Below are 21,763 nucleotides of genomic sequence, written 5' to 3'. Positions count from 1 at the left end.
TATTAGTGGAAGGAAGAAAAAAAAAAAACATGTTTCACGAGATACAGATACATCATTATCCACCCAAAATCTTGATGGCACCCAACACTGTCTCTGTAAGTATATACAGAGTCAAAATTCTAAAGTATTTCGAAAATATGGGAGGAACAGCTGAAGAACTAAGTGGAAAGCACATTTTTGCTTTCTTTATTCCTGTTTACTGGGAAATTTGAAATGTCCATCATCACAATAAATTACACCATCTACAAAGCATATAGTCCTCATTTTCAGTCTTTATCTTTTTCCAACTTTATATTTTTGAGAAATCATACAGTATTGTAGTTTGTAGGCTGACTTAGTAGGTCCACTATGACAGTGACATACATACAATGAATAGTTTGTCATGTAACTAGACAGGGAGCTGGTAAATTTACAGTGCATTTTCTATAGTCATTTGTTCATGCAATCCCTCCTTGTGTATTCAGAAATATACTCCAATTACTATCTACAATAAACAAGTTAAAACAATAAACGAGTTTTTTAAGTGATCATTTCTGCCCCTCAGCTCTTTGTCTGCGGATCAGATCAGAGTAAAGTCCTCCTTTGCTCAGCAGTTCCAAGTGTGTTCCAGCCTTAAACAAAAAGAGAAAGCGGTTAAACTCTCATTAAAGCCCACATGACATTGCACAGATTGTTTAGACAGAAGCATCTAATATATCTGTATGAATACTTGAATAGTGGATGAAGTGAACTTGTTTCAATGCTTCTTTGAACTTACAAAGTTCTCTGATAAATTAGCAGAGACCTTTAACAAGAGATAACCAGCACCTCTGTTTTCCAAGTGCTCTGCTACCTCACCTCCACAATGCGGCCATTGCTCATGACACAGATGAGGTCAGCCCCTTGAATAGTGCTCAGTCGGTGTGCGATTATGAGCACAGTGCGACCCCTTGTGGCCCTGTCCAGAGCTTCTTGCACCACTCGCTCCGATTCTGCATCTAGGGCACTGGTGGCTTCATCGAGCACGAGGATGCTGGGGTTCTTGATCAAGGCGCGCGCGATGGCAATGCGCTGCTTTTGGCCACCAGATAATGTCACACCCCGCTCACCTGTGTTTAAAAATCTACAGCTGAGTGCTTGCATTACAATTTCATAACAGCAGTAACAGCTTAAATGGGAACACTCACCAACCGCAGTATTATAGCCATCAGGGAAACTTGTAATGAAGCGGTGAGCGTTGGCTTGCTTGGCTGCATTAATTACTTCAGCATCTGTAGCCTCGGGCCTCCCAAAGCGGATGTTCTCCATGATAGATGATCCAAACAAAACTGGCTCCTGGACAGAGAAAGACAAGATACAGTGAAAACTTGACAGCTAATTCATAATTTTATTAAAGCTGACCACTTATTCAAATCCCTGTTTTATAAGACTGCAAACCATTAACAAAAAATAATTCTTACCTGATTGATAAATCCAATGACTTGTCCCCTGAGCCAGGCCAGGTCAAGTGTTCGAATGTCAATTCCGTCCAGCATGATCACACCACTAACTGGGTCATAGAAACGCTCCAGCAAGGACGCCACTGTGGACTTTCCTAAAATGTATAAAGTTAAATATTTTCGGTCCCACACACTCACAGTGTTAACATGCTGCATATTAACAAAGGTTCTACCTCCTCCAGATTCTCCAACAATGGCAACAGTCTTACAAGGAGGCAGCGTTAAGTTGAACCTCTCTAAGACCTGATGGCCGGGTCTTGTTGGATAACTATAAAATGACAAAAATAGAAATGGACATATCATATTCTTACATGTTTGTGTGCACTTAATGTTTCAAAGGGTCTAAAATTCCTTTTATTTATAATTAAGGTGACGTTAAACCTGAATGAAATGTTCATGAAGTCTACTCTTCCTGTCAGAGAGTGGTACGAGATGCGTCCTCCTCCAGATAGTGGGATGCTTGGCTCCAAAGCAAGGTATTCAAAAACCCGAGCACCTGAACTTATTCCTCTCACCATCTGTAGCCAATGTTACAGACTGACAAACTGATTTCTTACAAAATATTTCATATTTCTACCGATGCTATATTATGCTATGTTTATGCTACAATAGTGGTACTCACCTGTCCAAACAGGATAGAAATACTGGCCAAAGATCTGAGCATAAAGAGATTATCCGAGTTATAGCCCGACATGAGCTACATGTGTAATTGAAATGTATTTAATTGCAAAGGATATTACAGTGCAGCCATTGTGAAGCAAGTTAAAGTAATTTACCTCTGAACAGTCTGGGAAGCAACCAGGAAAGACATGAGGTCTCCAGGGGACATTTCATTGTTAGAAATTAAAGTCCCGCCAGCAAAAATAGTTCCTAGGACAATGCCTGTATTAATGGCACACAACCCAAAAAGAGAAGTTTTCGAACACAGCGTATTCAATGTAACACTGTGTTAATCAGATAATAGAGTAAAACACACTCACAGTTCAACACAATGTTTGACATTCCTTGGAAAACTGCTATTCCAGCACCAAGATTCTCATTCATTTCACATGATTTGTTAACTTCATGTGCATATAGCCTTGTGAAAAAAATGATGAAAATTTGAACATATGAGCAAACAAATGCAAACTATAGCTATATGAGAAATTGAAAATACACTGACTTACTGGTGCTCCCGCTCCTCCATTGCAAAAGCTTTCACTGTCCGCACATTGCCAAGTGCCTCGTCTGCCACTCCTGTTGCTTTTGCCACCTTGAATTCAACACAGTGTTATTATGCCACTTTTTTGTAAAAAGGTCTATTGGCCTTTCTTAAATCTGTGGCTTTTTGAATTAGGATAACACCTATTATACACTATACTGCCAAAAGTATTCGCTCACCTGCCTTTAGACCCATATGAACTTTAGTGACATCCCATTCTTAATCCATAGGGTTCGATATGACGTCGGCCCACCCTTTGCAGCTATAACAGCTTCAACTCTTCTGGTATTTCCACGAGGTTTAGGAGTGTGTTTATGAAATACATAATACACAGTGCTCGCAGTCTTCGCTCTAATTCTTCCCAAAGGTGTTGAGGTCAGGACTCTGTGCAGGCCATTCAAGTTCTTCCACACCAAACTCACTCATCCATGTCTTTATGGACCTTGCTTTGTGCACCTGAATTCATTTATTTGGATGGGTGAACGAATACTTTTGGCAATATAGTGTATCTGTTCTGATAGGACAGCTCCTTGTAATGAAGCAATGAAAGTTAAATTGAATACAACATGTGCAGTTTGTTAAAGATCTGGCCAGAACGATAAGACTACATTTATTCTCACCTGTTCCTGAGCTAAACGTGATAGCCTGCGTAGGAATGATCCAATGAGAGCTCCTGCTCCCACCAGACAGGGAAGGACAACTACTGTCAAACCTGTGAGTTTGGGGGAGATGAAGTAGAGCGAGACAAAACACCCAACTGTCTGTGTAATACTCCGTAGACCCTACAAACAGGCAAAATATTAGAGGGCTAAAACTTGGATATCTTGTGCATCTTAAACACAAAAGTAGCACTTCATACCTGAGATATAACCAATTTAAAGGATGACTTGAATTCCTGAATGTCACCAGTCAATCGATTCACTAGCTGCCCCGTTTTATTGGCATCAAAGAAAGCCACGTCTTGCCTAAGACAAAAACACGTTTCTGTAAAGGGGTTTTTTGTACTGCACTTGTGCTCAATCTTTAGGTTTAACAGTAGTGTTTTCATGGCTGCGTGTGTTGGTTCACCACTGTTTTTCTACCTCAGTAAGGATGCAAAAAGGGTTTTCCTCATGTCTGCTGCCACTCTCTCCCCCACTCTTGATAGCAGGATAATGTAGCCACTTGTCAGCAGGCCCTGCACACAAAGAGGTGATAACGGCTGCAACGTGCCATTTCCCAGAAAACATCTGATATTTATAAGCCATTGAATTGAAACAAAATTAAAATTAGTTGACTTATTGAAAGAAAATGCGTTAGCAACAGGAAAACTTTTACTATAAATATAGTCCAATACAACTACAACCTAAAAAGAGATTACATCTTTTAGGTAAATGTTTTTTTTTTGGCATAGCTCAATGAAACAGATATTTTTTTACAAGCGTCATAAAGATAGCAGTGATTTTTGGAATGCAACAGTGTCCAAGTGACACTTTTATTGCATCCAGCCCCTGTATTTGTTCTAAATTAATAAACAGATATTTAAACAATTGTAATAAATAAATGTCATCAGTTTTCATCCCCTACATTACAGTAACATATTTCAATTGGCATGTTAGCCGAAGATTCCCTGTAGAAACAATAAACTCCTAAATAACTTTAGACATTAGACTTTAAACATTAGAAAAACAATGGCATAATGCATCACTGCACAAGTTCCCAACTACTTTATGATTAGGGCAGCATACTAACATACTAGCTCATCATGAGATGTGATATTAGTTACAGCAATAGCATTATAAGTGGCTCGGGTTTCTTGTTCACTTACTTGGATACCATACAGACCAAGTAGTTTCAGGGCAGGGCCTCTAATCTCATGGAAATAATTCCCAGTATGTTCTCTCAGGTGACGTGCCACAACATTCACTAGATCTCCAAGCATCAAGGGGATTTGAATATTTAAAATAGCTGCACCAAAAGCAAGCTGGAAAGAAAAAAATGTACTTTTTTTTAGTTGATCAGATTAAAGGACATGTCTTTATCTAAGTATATGACATATCGTGTTTTCCTTTAAAACAATTCTATTGTGTTTGAGTAATTCAGACTTACCACAATGGCCCCAATAAGAGCAAAGAGCTGAGGTTTGACAAATTCCCACAAGATATGCCATTTAAACTCAGGCACAGGGTTTTTGCCTACAACTTCCACTGGTGTGTTGTTATTCACATCTGCCTCACACTGAGCTACATGACAAAAGAGTCGTGAAGAGACAGTGAGTAAAGTTGGTCCCAGGATGAACCTGAGAGCCCCACCACTGGGTTGGGATGTTCGGGTGGCCGACTTGCGAACAGCTCTTTGAGTAAGGCTCCAGATGCGACTGAGAGCATTTCCAGGCTGCTGTGAGAATTGGTACGGATGAGATCCTGGAGATGTATACAACCTGGATATAAAAATATATTTATACAATTTAGCATTTAATTTAAGTCACAGATTAAAGATTAAATCATAGGAATTAAATCATAGCCAAGGGTTTTAAGCTTACTTTGTTTACATTGATCTGAATTAGAGCTGCCTTGCAATGATTATTCTTGAATAATCTGCCTAGTGTGTTATGATCTTAATTAATGGATATAAGACCTAAATAATATTTTCTCCATCTCACATTGGAGTTGCACTAAGTTATGGCCTCACTGGAACAAGATTTTTGAGGTAGACAGATAATGATATTAGAACCAACTTGTAAGTAGTCTGTGGTAGACAAAAAGTATGTAAAGTCGTGTCCTTCTTTTCCTTTTGGCTGTTTTCTCACCATATTTCTCTGCCACTCCAGACTTCCTCATACAATACCACAGCTCCTAGCTAAATCTACAAAGACACAACTCCCTATGAGCTTCTCTGTACTTCTCCATCAGCATCCACAAAGCAAATACTGCATCTGTTGCTCCAGTACACTTCTCCTCCGGTCCTAATGTAATGCCACCTCTCCTAGACACTTCCATACCTCCACAGGTATGTCATCAGGACCTAGTGCCTTTCCACCTCACTTCACTCTTACTAACTTTTGCTACTTTCTGCTCCACACCAGTCACTTCTTCTACTCTTCATTCTCCTCATTTATTAACTCTTCAAAGTTCTCCTTCCATCTTCCCATCACACTCCTGGCACCTGTCAACACATTTCCATCCTTATATTTAATCACCCTAATGTGCTGCATATCCTTCCCATCTCTATCTCTTTGCCTTTCATCCTGTACAAATCCACCTCTTCCTCCTTAGTGTCCAACCTAGCATACAAGTCCTCATATGCTCTCAGTGTCCAACTTCTTCTTAGCTAACCTCTTTCCCTGTATACGCTGCTGAACTTCCTCGTTCCACCGCCAAGTCTCCTTGTCCATTTTCCTCGTTCCCGATGACACACCGTGTACCCTCCTACCTGTCTCCCTGATTACATTAGCTGTAGTTGTCCAGTCATCTGGAAGCACCTCCTGACCAACCAGAGCCTGTCTCAACTCCTGAAAACTACACAACATTCCTCCTTTTTCACTTCCTCACCACCAGAGTAATTTTGCACACCATTCTGTGTTGTCTGGCTTCACTCTACAATGGGATAGAAACTGGGTTGACACAAGATGTAGTCCATCTGAGTGCTTCTACCTCCACTCTTATAAGTCACCTTATGTTCCTGCCTCTTCTGGAAGAAAGTGTTCACTACAGCCGTTTCCATCCAGACACAAAGTATGTAAAATATTATGTTTATTTGTTTTTTGTTAGTTATTGGCTGATACGTACACCAAAACAGCTATATTTACGATAGGCTGTATGTGTCAAACTCAGTATAAATAAGAAATATGATCCCAGTGAAATAAGTCATGCATGTAAATAGAAATTTCAATATAAAAAAGGTAATTTTGTTGGAAACCCACATTTAGAAAATTCAAATTCTCTCATTCTACTAGCTGGAGAAGGCAAATATTTGAGATCGTTGCTTGAAAATGACCAAAAACTACAAAAAGCTATTTTGGAAAATTAAGGTAACAATATGGTGACATTCAGAACACATCTCATCCACCACCCCGCCTCCCTCTCTGTACTTTCTCTGCTACACTCTACACAACCCTTCAATTTTTAGTCCTTATAAAATTATATGAAATTACAATAAATATGTGTGGTACAAATCTGCCAGTCAAGCAAAAGTAATTGAAATTCTGTGGTTAGTTAGCAGGTCAAGCCTCACTCACAGCCCGTTAGAAGGCTATAGAAAACCTATATAATGAATATTTAAGTGGATTACCGCATTATCAATTTTTACAAATTCAAAAAATAAAATAATTAGTAACATACATAGACACACATATATAGCAAATATGCGTTTTTCTCTGGTGTTTTGACAGTTTAATAATGTAGCGAGGAACTGAGAGAAACAGTATTTAATTTTGTATAACCTTTTTTTTCACAGTTTAATAGATAAATCACGTTGCATGAAAAGTACTCAGTTGCTGTTCATTTTTCGGCTGGTCATCAAATAAATGTACCTATCTGACTATACTGAACACTAGAGGAAACCAGTTATTTCAGCTGTTGTGTGTAGAATTAAACGTAGGACAATTTGTCAGTGCTAATTAATGGGGCTGATACAGGAGATAACGTTACAGACTGGCTGTCATTAGCTTAAATAGCTACCGATAACATTATCCTACCGTGAAAGTTTCCATATATCTGCTGTTTTGTTGCATCGCGGGTAAAACAATAAGCGCACAGGAGCAGTGGTGCTTGCTCTACAACAGAATAACTGAAGCATGTTTTGTATTAATATCTGTGACAACAAGCTCATTAAATAAAATAATTGTTAAGCCCTGCAGTAATCCACGGCCAACCTGCAGGCTGCCATATTGACACTTACCCAGAATGCATTTCTGTGACCTTATCTTTACTGTGAACACTGGCTTGTAACCGCAGATTGCAACTTAATTTCACACTACTATGAAATAATGACAATTTTAAAAGCGGTTTGCACAATACCGTTAAACAGAGTCCCGAAATCAGCCTTTTCTTCGGGAAAAATTCCTAGAAACTACAATCGTTACCCGGAAGTGACGTATGACACCGAAATTACGTCCTCGATAGTTTTGTTGACATTTGTTGGTGAAAGACAAAAACAGTGGATAGAGGATGGGGTATTTTTGGAAATGGACTAACGAACATCCGAACACACCTACGGCCACAGTCTCGTGATTAAATAATAAAAAAAGCTCCGTGAATGCAACGAGTTTTGGTCAACATTTGACGCAAGGCGACAAGGAAAGAAGATCTAGATCAGCAGATGGACGCAAGTCGGGAACAAAACAAACCTTGTCACCCCAACTACACGAGTGGCTGAATCATTCACGGGTTAGCTAAGAACCACACAGTTAACTCAGTTAGGGGTTTATCTTACACGTATTTATTCTGTATGTATTAACTATCTACTGGACACTCGTTTACTTATTTTTAACTGCTACTCCTAAATAGACACGATATGACAAGTAGTGTAGGGTACAAGCTTTGTCCACCAGCGTAGCGAGTTAGCAAGCTACTGTTAGCTGTAGCTAACGTTACCCTCACTTGAACAGCTGAGTAGCTAAAGGATGTAGAGATTGCGAGACCGCATTCGTACTCGTTTTATCCAGTTGCACTTCAAGTGGCTCGACGGTTGGGAGTGAGTTGAAGAATGTGAGACACAATGGCCAACTTTGAAGCTTACCAGGAGTATCAGAGAATCGAGGACTTTGAGGAGGACTCACCACCAGGGGAGGAGGATCTACTGGTGCATGTGCCCGAAGGCCTGAAAGGTAAAGATGTTACGAATAGAGTGTAAATATTGTTTTTAAACGTGTCATATGTTATACATACACTGAAAGTCTGAAATAATGTGATGCAAACTTCGTCTAAGATTTTCAGATCCTGTCGTTTCTGTTACAGATTCATGGCACCATATAAAGAACCTGGATTACTTCTTCACAAGAATATCCTTCCTTGCAAAATTGCAGCATAGTTAATGACTGATTACCCAAGTGTATCATCGTTGCATATGTCACTGGTATCATGTCATGCTGACACTTAAACACACGCTTATTAAGAAGCCTGTCAGTAGTTCTATTTAGAATCTGTTTAAATGGTGACGTGTTTACTTGACTCCCACATAGTTTTGCAGTGTTCAAAATTTTATGTGGTAGTTGTTTCCTGAAGAGAAGATTGATGGGAACGTGAATTTTCTAATTGGTCTATTTGTGATATCTTCTTTTGTCTTGCGTATTGTCTTTCAGTGGCTTTCTAAGTGTGATTGATTTTTTTTTCCAGTCAATGTGTTTTTTTTCTTAACCAGCATGTTTACATCTATCATTTTCATCAAAAAAATGGCTTCACTTGTATGATGTTGTCAGAGTTCTTTGAACTTTTGTAAGTACCTTGCTTATTGACTTAAAGAATGTGCAATAATGTATGAAGGGAATATGTTTTTAAGTTTCAGCTTTATATCAAAGTTGAGTTGAGTTTACTGCTACAGCTTGATGCTTGTTTTCCGTAAAATTTAGGCTTCATTCATGGGATTGGTAATTTTTCATGTTGTTATGACAGTAAAGTTTGCCTAAGGCTTCAGCATGAACAAGCCAGATGATTTGAGCTGCAGCCATACATGAATCTGATATAAATATTTCTTCAATGTAAGTACTTCATTGTAGAGTATTAGATGTTATTTTTACAAGTAGGTAAAATAAATGATGAATAAATGATAAATTAGTCACTGGCATAAAGGTTAAAAAGTAAATACAGTATGGTCACTTATTTTGACACTTTTCCTAGCATTAACCACTTTGAGCATTATGGTATCTTAGGTAGAATGCTTAACCTGTGTTTTTATTTTTTTGTCTCATTGTAACAGTCAGTTTTTGTTCGTTGTCACATTCACAACGTTCCTTGTCAACTGTGTGGAGTATGATGTCCTCTTTGCCAATCGAGCAGTCAATCACACCGGGCCGGGCCAGAACCCCTTAGACTGGAACAAAGTCACTCTCCCAGATGCCATCTTACCTAGCCAGCAGTGCACTCAGAGGTAAAGATGTTTAATAAGTATTAAAGAGGTTTTTACTATCAGAAAGTGTATTTTTAAAGGAATAAAATAGGAAGAAAGTAGAAATGTTTAAGTGTATTTGTTTAGAAAGCTAAACTGTACCTTTCCTCTTATTTCAGCTTTGTTAGATTAGATACTTTTTTTCTCAAGCAGACATGGTCTTTGATATAATTAATTTACAGTCATCAGACTTTCAGAGTTAATTTTTTATCAGCGTGTCAGAAGTGGCTTTAGTCTGAAAGATACAGGCCAATTCACACAGTAGGAACAGTAGTCTATTCAAGTATACCCTGTGGGTTTACTGATTTACCCTAGAAAATTAAATGTAGTACTCTTTTTGTATTCAAAATGTCAATAAAAGAAAGAGTCGTTCTCTTTAAGCTCTGTTATTAACTCTCACCAACTTAAAGCAGTGGATTTGGAATAAATACCTTTTATTACTCTATATGAGATCATGAACAGTCAACCAGTTAGTGGTTGATATTATTAATCAGACTGCTCGAAAATATGAAAACTTAACCTGACAACATTGTGCACTAGGTTTGTTAAAACATCTGCTTGGTTAAAGTTATTCATCTTGGGAAGAAAACTCTAAACCTAATGCCATTTGTGATAACAGGACAGCTTGCATTTAAGTTTGCATTTGTTGTAACATTCCTTTCAGAAAGTAACTTATTAAGTATTTTTTCACCAGATTGAACTGTTTGAACTACTGACTTTTTAAGTTTGTGTGATTTTAAGTACAAGTGATGTTAGTTTCTATGATTTTTATTTTTACCGAGTATTGGTGTTTATCTCAACATGATATTGGTAGATTCAGGTTACAAATTCCTGCAACTGATGGTTACTTGGAGGAAGGTATTTGTGTACTGTGTTCAGACTGGTGTTGGTGAACAGGGCAATGTAATTGATAGCTTCACTGAGGCAAAACTGCCCAACCAAGATAGTGACAACATGACCAGGCCAACAAGCTGACAACCACATGACACTATCTTGGTGCAAGTAACCCAGTAATGTGTTGTCATATTTTTCCAAGGTATAGCTAAGACCTGTAAGTTTTATTTCTAGCTGAACCCCAAATCAATTTCTTTGTCATTTCAACTGTGGCATAAAAGTAATTTAAATTAAAAGCAGTGACATACAACTGCTTGGAGTTGTAATTTGGGAACAGTTTGTTTCCTCTTCATACCCCATATCTAATTTCTCTTAGGACAGGTGATTGTCCCAAGACCATATTAATATTTCGGCTGTGAATAAAAGCACTTGTACTTAAAGGCTGATTCATTTGTGATAAATCTAAACGTTTCTGTAAGTGATGCCCAATGTGTTCTGTGTTTTGACATTTATTAAATTGGAAGCTTCCTTAATTATAGAGTGAAGCAAACAGGTCCCTTTCCTAAAACCTGTAAACAGAAGTTTATATAAAATTTTATAAAACACAACGGCATGGTTTGGCATCTGTTTGTCACATGAACACTAATAAAGGATTCATTTTCATTCTGAGGTTGGCATGTGTTTGCTCTTGGCTACCTGCTATAGATGCGTTTCATTTTACAGTAATTCATAATCCCAGAATTCAACTGCTTTTATTAAAAGCGTTTCTCTATTGAAAATACTTGAATCTCTTTTGTTTGTGTTCAGGATCGAAGAGAGCAGCTGGATTATATTCCTTCTCATCATGGCAGCCATCTTTTGGATCTATCGACTTGTTAAAGTCTTTTGCAATGTTCTGAACTACTGGGAGATCAGACAGTTCTACATCAAAGCACTAAAAATCAGAATGGTAGGTGCTATAGTTGTACGCCCATATCAAAACGGTAAAAGGTCATCCGAATTAAACTTGTTACAGATGTGTAGTACTTCTCATGAAGAGAGATGATGAGTTTCGGTATGCTGTGCATATTTCTCAGTGCTACGGTTGGTTTACTTGCTCATTGCCCCCTTGTCGCAGGATGAGCTATGCAACTTTACATGGCAGGAAGTTCAGGACCGGCTCATCAGCCTGCAACGAGAACAGCAAATGTGCATACACAAGAAAGAGCTGACAGAACTTGACATCTATCACCGCATTCTGCGGTTCAAGAACTACATGGTGGCCATGATAAACAAATCCCTTCTGCCGGTGCAGCTGCAGCTCCCCCTGCTGGGCAATGTGGTGTTTCTCACCCAGGGCCTCAAGTACAACTTTGAGCTCATCCTCTTCTGGGGGCCTGGCTCTCTCTTTCAGAATAAGTGGAACCTACACCCAAAATACAAGCGAAATGGCAACCGTCTAGAGTTGGCCCAGCAGCTTAGTAGAGTCATCCTACTGATTGGTTTGGGCAATTTGCTGCTGTGTCCCTTCATCCTGGTGTGGCAGGTGCTTTATGCATTCTTCAGCTATACAGAAGTGATCCGCAGAGAACCTGGAAGCCTGGGCACACGGCGCTGGTCCCTGTATGGGCGTTTATACCTGCGACATTTCAATGAGCTGGACCATGAGCTAAATGGACGTTTAGGTCGTGCCTACAAACCCACCTCCAAATACATGAACTCCTTCACATCGCCAATGCTTGCCGTGCTTGCAAAGAACATTGCATTCTTCTCAGGCTCAGTGTTGGCTGTTCTCATTGCACTAACAGTCTATGATGAAGATGTTCTGACAGTGCAGCACATTCTGACCGCTATCACTGTGCTGGGGGTGGTTATTACAATCGCTAGGTGAGTTCTCGGACCTGGAGTCCATTCATTTCCCACAACTTATTGTTTCTTTTGTCCTTTATTTTATAATATTCAATGTGATATAATAGGATTTGTATATTTTGTACATCACACATAGTAGTGCTTACTACTACATATTAAACCCTGTGTTTTAGCTCAAATGTGAAGGTCCCTGTTGTTCTGTTCACATTTTGTACCTGCTCTAGGTCCTTCATCCCAGATGAGCATATGGTTTGGTGTCCAGAACAGCTGTTGCAGTGCATGCTGGCACACATACACTATATGCCAGACCACTGGAGGGGCAATGCTAACAAGAGCGAGACCCGTGATGAGGTGGCACATCTCTTCCAGTACAAAGCGGTGAGGAGGACAGAAATATATTTGTCACACTCCAACTGAAAGTTTTGATGTGTTTTGCTTGTGATTAACGATTTTGATATCTCTATTTACATCGGATACTTCATTACCAACACAGTGCCTTATTGTTTGTATTGTGCCCTATTGTTTTTGCTGTTCCTTCTTCTTACCTGCCACAGATTTGCTGCAACAAGTGATTAGCCTCTTTGGAGATAAAATAAATGGGGACAAAATAAAGTTTCATCTTATCTTTTCTTAGAAATAACTGCATTTATCAATGGATGGATTCATCTGCATTTAACTATATTTTAAATCTTAGAACATCTCTGTCCAAATCAGGTGTTTATCTTGGAGGAGTTGCTCAGCCCAATTGTCACACCTTTCATTCTCATCTTCTTCCTGAGGAACAAGTCTCTTGAGATCATTGACTTCTTCAGGAACTTTACTGTGGAGGTGGTTGGAGTAGGAGACATTTGTTCCTTTGCACAGATGGACATTCGACGCCATGGAAACCCAAAAGTAAGATTGAAACTAAAGAGAGATTGTCCCATATTTAGCTGAAGTCAGTGTTGTTTCGTTAATTTAATTGGATATTTGGCTGTTTTTGCAGTGGCTGTCCGAGGGCCAAACGGAGGCCTCTGTCTACCAACAGGCTGAGAACGGCAAGACAGAGTTGTCCCTCATGCACTTCACTATTAAAAACCCACACTGGCAGCCACCACAAGAGAGTTCAGTGTTTATCAGCCATCTAAAGGAGAAGGTACAGCATGATGCACAAGGTGGCCCCTCCAGCCAGCTGCTGCTCTCTGAGGCTCCTCTCTGTACGTCCCTGCAGTCCAATGAGTCTGCCACTGGGGTAAGAAACCCTGAAGATGATGACAGTCACACAAGCACCATGAGCCAAACATTTTCATTAAATATCTGTCACTTTACTAGGATCACATTGTCTGGAGTTATTGAATGATATCGTTAGAAACTGAGCTGAAAAAACATTTTTAAAAAAAGGTTGATTTATTTATTGAATGGTTTTGATGTTTTGGTTTCTAGCCTGACAATCTTTTAGCCAGTGTCTTGGCTCACCCCGTTCTTACTGCATCTGGAGTACAAGGGCTAGATCATCGCTTCATCCCACTAACCACTGCTGCCTCTGCTGCTGCCAGTGTCCTGGCCTCTTTGTCCACCTCCCAGGCTGCAAATATCAGCCGCACCCACTCACATGGCCCCATGCCCTCATCTCTCCACCCTGAGAGCCCCATGTACCACAGTGACCGCACCATTATCGACAGGTATCTCTCAGTCGCTGTCTTTTTCACCGCACTATTAGCCTTCCTTATGTATTTGTGTAAGCTGATAAATAAATACAACAACCTGCCATCAGCTTTAAATCTAACTTTTCCTTTTCAGTATGTCTAATAGTGACTCTCGCATCCGGAGCAATACAATTCAGTCAGAGTTTGCCTCAGCAGAGATGAGCCTCCATGCGATCTACATGCATGAGGTAAATTCCCAACCATGAACTGTAGTCTCTAAGATTATATATTCTCTAAGGTTGTATTATATTAGAATTGATATTATCTTTTTTTTTTCTTGTATGTTTCAAGCTTTAAAATCATACTCTACAAAATAAATCTTTTAAACGTCTGTTTTTATTGTGGTAAAATGTAGTAAAGAATCCACTTTTAGATCAACGGGATGAATATTTGATACTTAAGATTGATTGGGCGGAGAACCACTGTCTGTATCCCTATAGATGTCTGAACTGGTGCGGTGTTCTGTAAATTCACAAAAGCCTATCTCTCCAGCTCCACCAGCAGAACTCCCACCCACAGAGAACTCTGGGGCCGAGGCAAAATGCTGTGCCAATGAGAGACCTGCACACTGGTATATTGTAATATTGATTTTGAAATTTGGAGTAACAAAAATCTTGATAATATTACAATGTTTCTTTAAAGAGTTGAATCACGTTTGAATATGCAGAACTGTATTTTGTTTTATAATAATATAGACTAAAATGTTTCAGAATAATCAAATGATTCAGTATAATGAAGTATAGCATAACTCAGAGAACAAATAAAACACAGAGGTTTGTCGTGAATAATAGGTTTGTAGTCTCTGTAAATTATTATTTTTTTGAATATAGTTGAAGGTACTGTATAGTAGTTGCCTGCAATGTGGCAAAACACAGTACAATTGAAAATCCTAAAGATTATTGAATTTTTTTTTTATTGTATTGTCACCGATTTAAGCCATGTAAAAATATATTATTTTAAGCACTACATACAGTGCACCCATCACTTATTGTTTTCCACATTTATAATAGTTATGTTACAGCCTTAATTCTAAAATGGATCAAATTCATTATTTTCCTCAAAATTCTACCATGATGACAATGTGAAAGAAGTTTGCTTCTTTGCAAATTTATTAAAAATTCAAAACAAAACAAAAACCACATGTACATAGGTATTTCCAGTCTTTGCTTAATACTTTGTTGAAGCACTTTTAGCACCTTTTACAGCCTCTGTTTCAGTATGATGTTACAGACTGGGCACATAGATTTTTGGGCAGTTTCTCCCATTTTTCTATGTTGCTGCATTGCCATTTTCTGATCTCTCCAGAGATGTTCAATCTGGTTCAAGTCTGGGCTCTGGCAGGGCCACTCAAGGATAGTCAGAGTTGTCTTGTGGCCACTCCTTTGTTATCTTGGCCCTGTGCTTAGGGTCGTTGTTCTGTTGAAAGATGAACTGTCGCCCAGGTCTAAGGTCCAGAGCGCTCTGGAACGGGTTTTCATCAAGTATGTCTCTGTACATTGCTGCATTCATCTTTCCTTCGATCCTCAGTTGTCTCCCAGTTCCTGCCACTGAAAAGCATCCTCGCAGCTTTGATGCTGCCACCATCATGCTTTACTGTAGGGATGGTATTGGCCAGTTGGTGAGCGGTGCCTGGTTTCCTCCAGACATGACACTTTGCATTCAGGCCAGAGTTAGATCTTTGTTTCATCAGACCAGAGACTTTTGTTTCTCATGGTCGGGTGGGCTGTCATGTGCCTTTTACTCAGGAGTGGTTTCTGTCTGGCCACTCCACCATACAGGCATTCATTGGTGGAGTACTGCAGAGATGGCTGTTATTCTGGAAGGTCTTACAGAGTGACCATTCGGTTCTTGGTCACCTCCCTGAATAAGGCCCTTCTCTCTCGATTGCTCAGTTTGGCCCACTCTAGGAAGAATCCTGGTGGTCCGAAACTTCTTCCATTTACAGATCATGGATGCCACTGTGCTCATTGGGACCTTCAATGCTTCAGAAATGTTTTGTACCCTTCGCCTGATCTGTGCCTTGATACAATCCTGTCTCTGAGGTCTACACTTCTTGGCTTGGTTTGTGCTCTGGCATGCACAGTTAACTGTGGGACCTTATACAGACAGGTGTATGCCTTTCCAAATCACGTCCAATCAAATACATTTCCCACAGGTCGATTCCTAGTTGCAGAATCATGATCAGTGGAAACAGGAAACACCAGAGCTCAATTTTGAGTGTCATGGCAAAGCCCATTAATACTGAATGAATGTGATCCATTTTGGAAAAAGGCTGTAACATAACAAAATGTGGAAGAAGTTAAGCGTTGAGTATAATTTGTGTATGCACTGTATGTTGGTTTACACACAAAGAGGGAAAGCAAAGAAGTTTCCTGATTATCAGCCTACAAAAGTAGTAACTTGGATTTAAGCATTTTAAATAAGATAATTACTTAAAATTGTAAAACAAATCTACACCTGTTGTATTATCTAACACATTTTGTATTAACTTCGTTTTAATCTTATCAGGCTTGCAGCCACATACTGGGCTTGGTTTCAGTGTGTCCATGCCCAGCCCCGTTCACCTTGGTGGTTGGCAAGAAGAAGAAGAAGAAGAGGAGGATGAGGGTGAAGATGAGCAGGAAATTAACAGTGGATCAACTCCAAAGCAGGGCACTGGGAGTAGTTGTTGAAGTGCCTTTTGTCATAAGGTACATGCTCTTTTATAAGTTGACACTTACTCACAATCTATACTTTGTTATTCAGTACCAATGTCCCTTTTGTCCTACAAAGAATACATAATTTCTCTTCTCTCCTTTTTTTTTTTTTTTTTTTTTTTTTTTTTTTTTAGTGTTTTACATTTCTGTTTCTTCGACAAACACTGTGGCCTTAGATGATCTTTGTGGAAGTTTTAGCATAGACCTTTAAAACATCATTCTGCATTCTTTGAGGGAGGAGCTAATTAGGTAACCACTGTCTTTAAACCTCCTCACCTCATCCTGTAACATCAGGCAGACTATGGCATCAGGGAAACCATGTGTCTTCCGTCCATTTCATCATCATTTTCTAATAAACCTGTGCAGGCAAACCTGCTTATAAAGTTCATATCATTGAGAGACAGTAGATCTTTGTGTGATGGTGGACGTGGGCAATATTATTGCAGAATGCAAATGGATGCCTGCTACTTCTGCTGAGAATGTGTGTGCACAATCCAAGTATACGTGCATCACATGAACTTAAAGTGTAAATGAATTGATTTAAATTGACCTGTGCGACAAAGACTGCAAGTTGTGTCATAGCTGCCTGAAAAAGTTAGATTCTCTCAAACTAAATATTTCATGGTGTGCTATTTGACCCCGGTGATTTGTAAATACATTTTTTTTCTTTTGAAAGTCTACATTTGTACTCTCAGTACTAATTGTTGAATTAGATACCAAGTATTGATATGAATAAGAGATGACTATACAGTAGACAAAACTACTAAAACACCATGCGTAGCCTAAAAAACATATTTAGGCAAACACACATTCTTTGATGCTGCTGTCTGTGTTTAGTCTAAATACAGATTTCATTCAGTGTTAATATTTCTACAAATGATGATGACATAGCCTAAAATCAGGACTAAAATTATGGGCACCAACTATACTTGGCATCAATATCTCAATGCAGATAGAATGTCTATAAAAATTTTTTTAGCCAGATGTGAAGTCAGCTTGATGCCTTAACACCTGTATGTATTTAAACATATGTATTTAAAATTTTGTTTTCCATATTACCTCGGCAAAACTAATGCTCCAATCAATACCTCTGCAGTGTATTTACTCTTGTGTAAATATATATACATATCAGGGTTTTTTTTGCAGTTTACAGAAGCATTTTTTTAACTGCATCTTGGTTTTAATGGCTGGTATAAATGGAATCCATATAATATTTGGTTCTGATTTCTTGCCCTGCAAATATTTATATATATTCCCAGAAATGGTGGGAAAGAGAGGATAATATTGATATTTTGCTGTCCCCTTTTCCAAGTAATACTCAAATAAAAATGGAACTACAACGCGATTGCTCATTTCAGAGCTTTCAAATCCTCTGCAGCTTTAGGTTTGGAACTTTAAGTCAGCAGTTCTCATCAGGCTTTATTTATTAAGTACAAGCATGAGGAGACAAAAGCCTTCCCACTGTCAGCATTTGTCAGCATTAGGACTATTTATTACTCGTATTCCCCCAAATGTTGATATGTTTATTATTTATTTTAAAAAAAAAAGGTCAAATGTACTTTTACAAAAGCTTGTAATGGCGGTAATAAAGGATATTGCACCCCATTTTCCCCAGTCTTCTTTAACTAGTGTAAAACCGATTATTATTTTTTTAATTATTATTATGTAATTCTGAATAAAAATGTATGAATAATGCAAAAACCTGCCCAGCTGCATGATGTTGAATGTGACTCAAGTTTAAAATAAGCTGGGACTAAATCTGCTTGTCGATGCAATACACAAAATATTACTCTAGCCGTCTTCTTTTGGATTCTACACAGATCACAATAAGAGAGAGCTCATCTTCCACTACTGCAAGACTTTGAATGGTACACATCCGCTTTGCCCTTTGACATGTTTAGAAACTATTCCACATTTTGTGTTTGTGTGTTACCGTGGAAATGTGTTTTGACACCTGCATAATTATACTAACATAAACTCAGCAATTTGCACTGACATAAAAAATAAATCATTTTGAAATGTGTGCGTTTAACCAATACTTGCATCAGTTACACATGAGACAGGGCAGGTATCAAAAGAGGCACTGAATCAGTCTCCATCCTAAATGACTTCTTCTCAGTGTATTTAAGCATAGCATCAGCATGTATTGTATTAGTGTTGCCCACAGCAGATCATTTGAAAATCGTGTGCAGTCACACAAGGTGGTTCTTACCTCTGGTCAGTAAATGTTCAACCTGTAGTGGATGATGTGTGTTTTTGTCATACTCTAAAATATGCTCACATGCATATGGTCACTGGTTATTTGTTGTACCTCTTACAAATGCAGTGAGTTTATGTTGTAGAGACACTGAAGCTCAACTTTGTGCATACAGTTGATTTCTTTTGACAGTCTCCACATTTTTTTATTATTTTTTGGTCATTTTACTTTACTCAGTGCCTTAGTATTAAGGATTAGTATTTGCCGTGTTTAGAAACTAAACCACCAGATTTTTCATAGATTTAGCACTGTGGTTTTTTTTTGTTTTTGTTTTTTGGGGGGAAGATTATTGTGTAAAGCATCAAGCATGTAGTGAAATTGTGGATGAGTTTGCAAGTGTGTCAGTCTGGAGTCCGTGCACTTTTTTCTTATCATGGTGTCTAAACTTGCACTGAAGCAGGTTGTGCCTTGTAAGTGGCGGCGTCACTATGGCCAACCTTCTCATCATACTACAGTTTCTTATTCACTGAGTCACAGTGACTGGAACAGGGTGCTAAGTTTTCATCCAGAAATTTTGAGTATGTTTTAAGACACGACTGCATTTTTTGTCGTTCCATAGGGTTTATCTGTTTTTTTTTTGTTTGTTTTTGTTTTTTTTTAATGTAATTGACAACAACACTAGTTGAAAAATGATACTTGCCAAAAGAACCTCTTTGTGGCATAGCTTTACAATACATGTGTTGTTTTCTGTGAGTGAGTGTAGAGGCAAATAAATCCTATTTTGAGTGTATTTAATCATTTCATGTGTGGCTGATTATGTGATGTTTATTTGAAATAAAAAATATATTTTAATTTAGTCTCTGTGTTGCTGTTGCTGTTGCTTGTTTGCATATTTTATCTATGAAACACACATTATTGAAAATGAAAGTAATATGTTGCTAAACCGGCCAGATTTATCTGAATACTCGCGTTGGGACTAATTTATCTGTTTCATTTATGCCATAAACTTGTGTAAAGAATTCACTGTAAATGTACAGTCATAATTACATTTATTGTATATAGTTATACTGCATTGTTATGTTTCTGTTTCTGAACAAAGAAAACATTTATTCAGTGTTACATGTTGGCGTGAATAAAACCTACACAAGCCATTTTCACACTGTTCAAGCACACATGTATTTTTTTGTGCTGCCTATTCTACCCTGCAGTGCGACAACCCACTGTATCTCGTTGTCCAATCTTTGGTATGAACATGCTTTGAAAAAGAGCCACTTGCTTCTGTTCCACAATTTTGAATCTGTTTTTTGTTGCTGTTCTCCGTTGTTGGATTTCATTTTTAAGGCACACACAGTAGACTTTACACCATCGGCTGTTCATTTCTGGCTATCCGTCCTTGTACAACTGACATTTGTCATTTGCTATGTAAATGTTCATTTGAGGTAACATCCTTGTGTTTCAACTGTGAACATGATACAGCCATGACCTTATTTTCAAATGGCGAGAGAGGTCAGCTAGAAGCATGTGTGAGTCAGATATTGGATAGTATAGACTGCAACCATTTTGTGAAAAGTATGTCATCACAAAGAAATGTTTTACTTGAGATTTCATACATCTGTAGTTGCACAGCTAAACGCGATGTTCCTGTCTTCTGGCCTCTACATCGTTGTGCTACAGGTGCGAAGTTATTCCCATAACCTTTTACTCTTCCTGACTGAAAGGTTGTGGAAATATCATCCATCATATAATTTAGTGCTATTAACTGAATGGGCATCAAAAGCTGTAGACTATAGACTGCAGAGGAGGAGGAGGAGAACAATTGGAGGCTAGTTCAACTTAAGACATTTCACCCATACAATAAACATTCAAAATCAAAAGAGTTGTGAAACTGATTTACCTATCAAGGTTTTCCTACGTGTGTTTTAAGGAGTTATGTAAACCAAGCTCAGTAGCTAGAACAGAATTAAGCAGGCCAACCAGCAACAGTGGATTACTGTCTGCTAGAGTTTCGGGGAGTTTAAATCAGGGTCCGTGCGACCTGCTGCTGTCAGTCACTGGCACTGGGGGAAGGCCAATATTGGAAGAGTAAGAAAATACCATGGAAGCCAAAGAATAAGGAAGAAAAGAGGTAAGACTTGATCCTCCTTGTTTTATGACACTATAATCACAAGATTTTAGACATTTACAAATTTTAGAGTCTGAATCTTTAGGGCAGAACAGCAAACGGCACATAAATGCACTAAAATGACCGTCTTTCCCTATGATTGCAAATTGTTTTAATCATTGTGAAGATCTCATGAGGAACACAGTTAAAACATTAATGTATTTTAGGCTTTTGTAAAATATGAAGTCATAACTTAGTTATGGGCCTGACCAGCTGGGTAAAGCAGCTGTCTTAATGATGCTTGTGGAATATAATGTGGCCCCAGCTTGGTGGCTAAAGTCATTTAATCTCACAATCTCTCTTTCTTTCTTTCTTTTATTCTTTTTCTACTTTTCATGTAGAAAAGTTTTACATAGAATCAAAATATATTCACACCTGGATAATATGCCACTTCCAATAGAATGAAATATGCATGAAAGATATTGGCTGTAGAAAATTGACCATAGTTTGCAAATTACTAAGTTAAGAAGATTAGTAAGAATATACGACTTATTCCACCTGACAAAACTGAAAATCTAAGAAAATATAATTTTTAAGGTCACTTCAGGATACGCACATTAGTTATACAAAACAATGAGTT

At 38.4% G+C, this 21,763-nt stretch overlaps 2 protein-coding genes across 6 annotated transcripts; one reads left to right on the top strand and one right to left on the bottom strand.

The window, feature by feature from the left end:
- Positions 1 to 163: 163 nt before the first annotated feature.
- On the bottom strand, positions 164 to 7,569 carry abcb8 (ATP-binding cassette, sub-family B (MDR/TAP), member 8). 3 transcript variants are annotated; one of them, XM_067528726.1, is made up of 16 exons: positions 7,355 to 7,569; positions 4,768 to 5,098; positions 4,487 to 4,642; positions 3,762 to 3,856; positions 3,539 to 3,644; positions 3,300 to 3,461; positions 2,645 to 2,730; positions 2,459 to 2,556; positions 2,255 to 2,360; positions 2,101 to 2,134; positions 1,860 to 1,996; positions 1,652 to 1,746; positions 1,440 to 1,573; positions 1,167 to 1,314; positions 838 to 1,088; positions 164 to 611 (listed from the first exon to the last, which is right to left on the bottom strand). In XM_067528726.1, exons 1-16 carry the CDS (start codon positions 7,486 to 7,488, stop codon positions 528 to 530), a joined length of 2,157 nt encoding a protein of 718 aa, XP_067384827.1. In that variant the 5' UTR covers positions 7,489 to 7,569; the 3' UTR covers positions 164 to 527. The 3 variants fall into 3 exon arrangements, with proteins under 3 accessions (XP_067384827.1, XP_067384828.1, XP_067384830.1); XM_067528727.1 differs by lacking the exons at positions 2,459 to 2,556; positions 2,645 to 2,730; positions 3,300 to 3,461; ... (3 more) ...; positions 4,768 to 5,098; positions 7,355 to 7,569 and having other exon boundaries at positions 1,860 to 2,015; XM_067528729.1 differs by lacking the exons at positions 2,255 to 2,360; positions 2,459 to 2,556; positions 2,645 to 2,730; ... (4 more) ...; positions 4,768 to 5,098; positions 7,355 to 7,569 and having other exon boundaries at positions 1,860 to 2,023; positions 2,101 to 2,117.
- Positions 7,570 to 7,785: 216 nt separating this feature from the next.
- atg9b (autophagy related 9B) lies at positions 7,786 to 19,878 on the top strand. 3 transcript variants are annotated; one of them, XM_067528724.1, is made up of 14 exons: positions 7,786 to 8,485; positions 8,616 to 8,661; positions 9,030 to 9,092; positions 9,574 to 9,744; positions 11,404 to 11,545; positions 11,714 to 12,462; positions 12,669 to 12,822; positions 13,159 to 13,338; positions 13,430 to 13,675; positions 13,867 to 14,105; positions 14,224 to 14,317; positions 14,622 to 14,700; positions 16,638 to 16,819; positions 18,646 to 19,878. In XM_067528724.1, the coding sequence occupies exons 1-13, from the start codon at positions 8,377 to 8,379 to the stop codon at positions 16,799 to 16,801; spliced, it is 2,436 nt and encodes an 811-aa protein (XP_067384825.1). In that variant the 5' UTR covers positions 7,786 to 8,376; the 3' UTR covers positions 16,802 to 16,819; positions 18,646 to 19,878. The 3 variants fall into 3 exon arrangements, with proteins under 3 accessions (XP_067384825.1, XP_067384824.1, XP_067384826.1); XM_067528723.1 differs by having other exon boundaries at positions 16,960 to 19,878; XM_067528725.1 differs by lacking the exons at positions 7,786 to 8,485; positions 8,616 to 8,661; positions 9,030 to 9,092 and adding an exon at positions 9,145 to 9,355 and having other exon boundaries at positions 16,960 to 19,878.
- Positions 19,879 to 21,763: the final 1,885 nt, after the last annotated feature.

The sequence above is a fragment of the Channa argus genome, chromosome 14 (assembly GCF_033026475.1).
Source record: "Channa argus isolate prfri chromosome 14, Channa argus male v1.0, whole genome shotgun sequence".
Lineage (NCBI taxonomy): Eukaryota > Metazoa > Chordata > Actinopteri > Anabantiformes > Channidae > Channa > Channa argus.
This window is presented reverse-complemented; position numbering and strand designations above follow the sequence as displayed.

What these genes read in the sequence shown, in the direction of transcription:
- atg9b (XM_067528724.1), top strand. Translation starts at nt 8,377, where the DNA reads ATGGCCAACTTTGAAGCTTACCAGGAGTATCAGAGAATCGAGGACTTT. An exon ending in GACCGCACCATTATCGACAG is followed by an intron (nt 14,106 to 14,223) that starts GTATCTCTCAGT and finishes TTTCCTTTTCAG; the next exon opens with TATGTCTAATAGTGACTCTC. An exon ending in AATGAGAGACCTGCACACTG is followed by an intron (nt 14,701 to 16,637) that starts GTATATTGTAAT and finishes TAATCTTATCAG; the next exon opens with GCTTGCAGCCACATACTGGG.
- abcb8 (XM_067528726.1), bottom strand. Translation starts at nt 7,488, where the DNA reads ATGAGCTTGTTGTCACAGATATTAATACAAAACATGCTTCAGTTATTC. An exon ending in GATATATGGAAACTTTCACG is followed by an intron (nt 5,099 to 7,354) that starts GTAGGATAATGT and finishes TTTTATATCCAG; the next exon opens with GTTGTATACATCTCCAGGAT. An exon ending in TCATTGGATTTATCAATCAG is followed by an intron (nt 1,315 to 1,439) that starts GTAAGAATTATT and finishes TTCTCTGTCCAG; the next exon opens with GAGCCAGTTTTGTTTGGATC.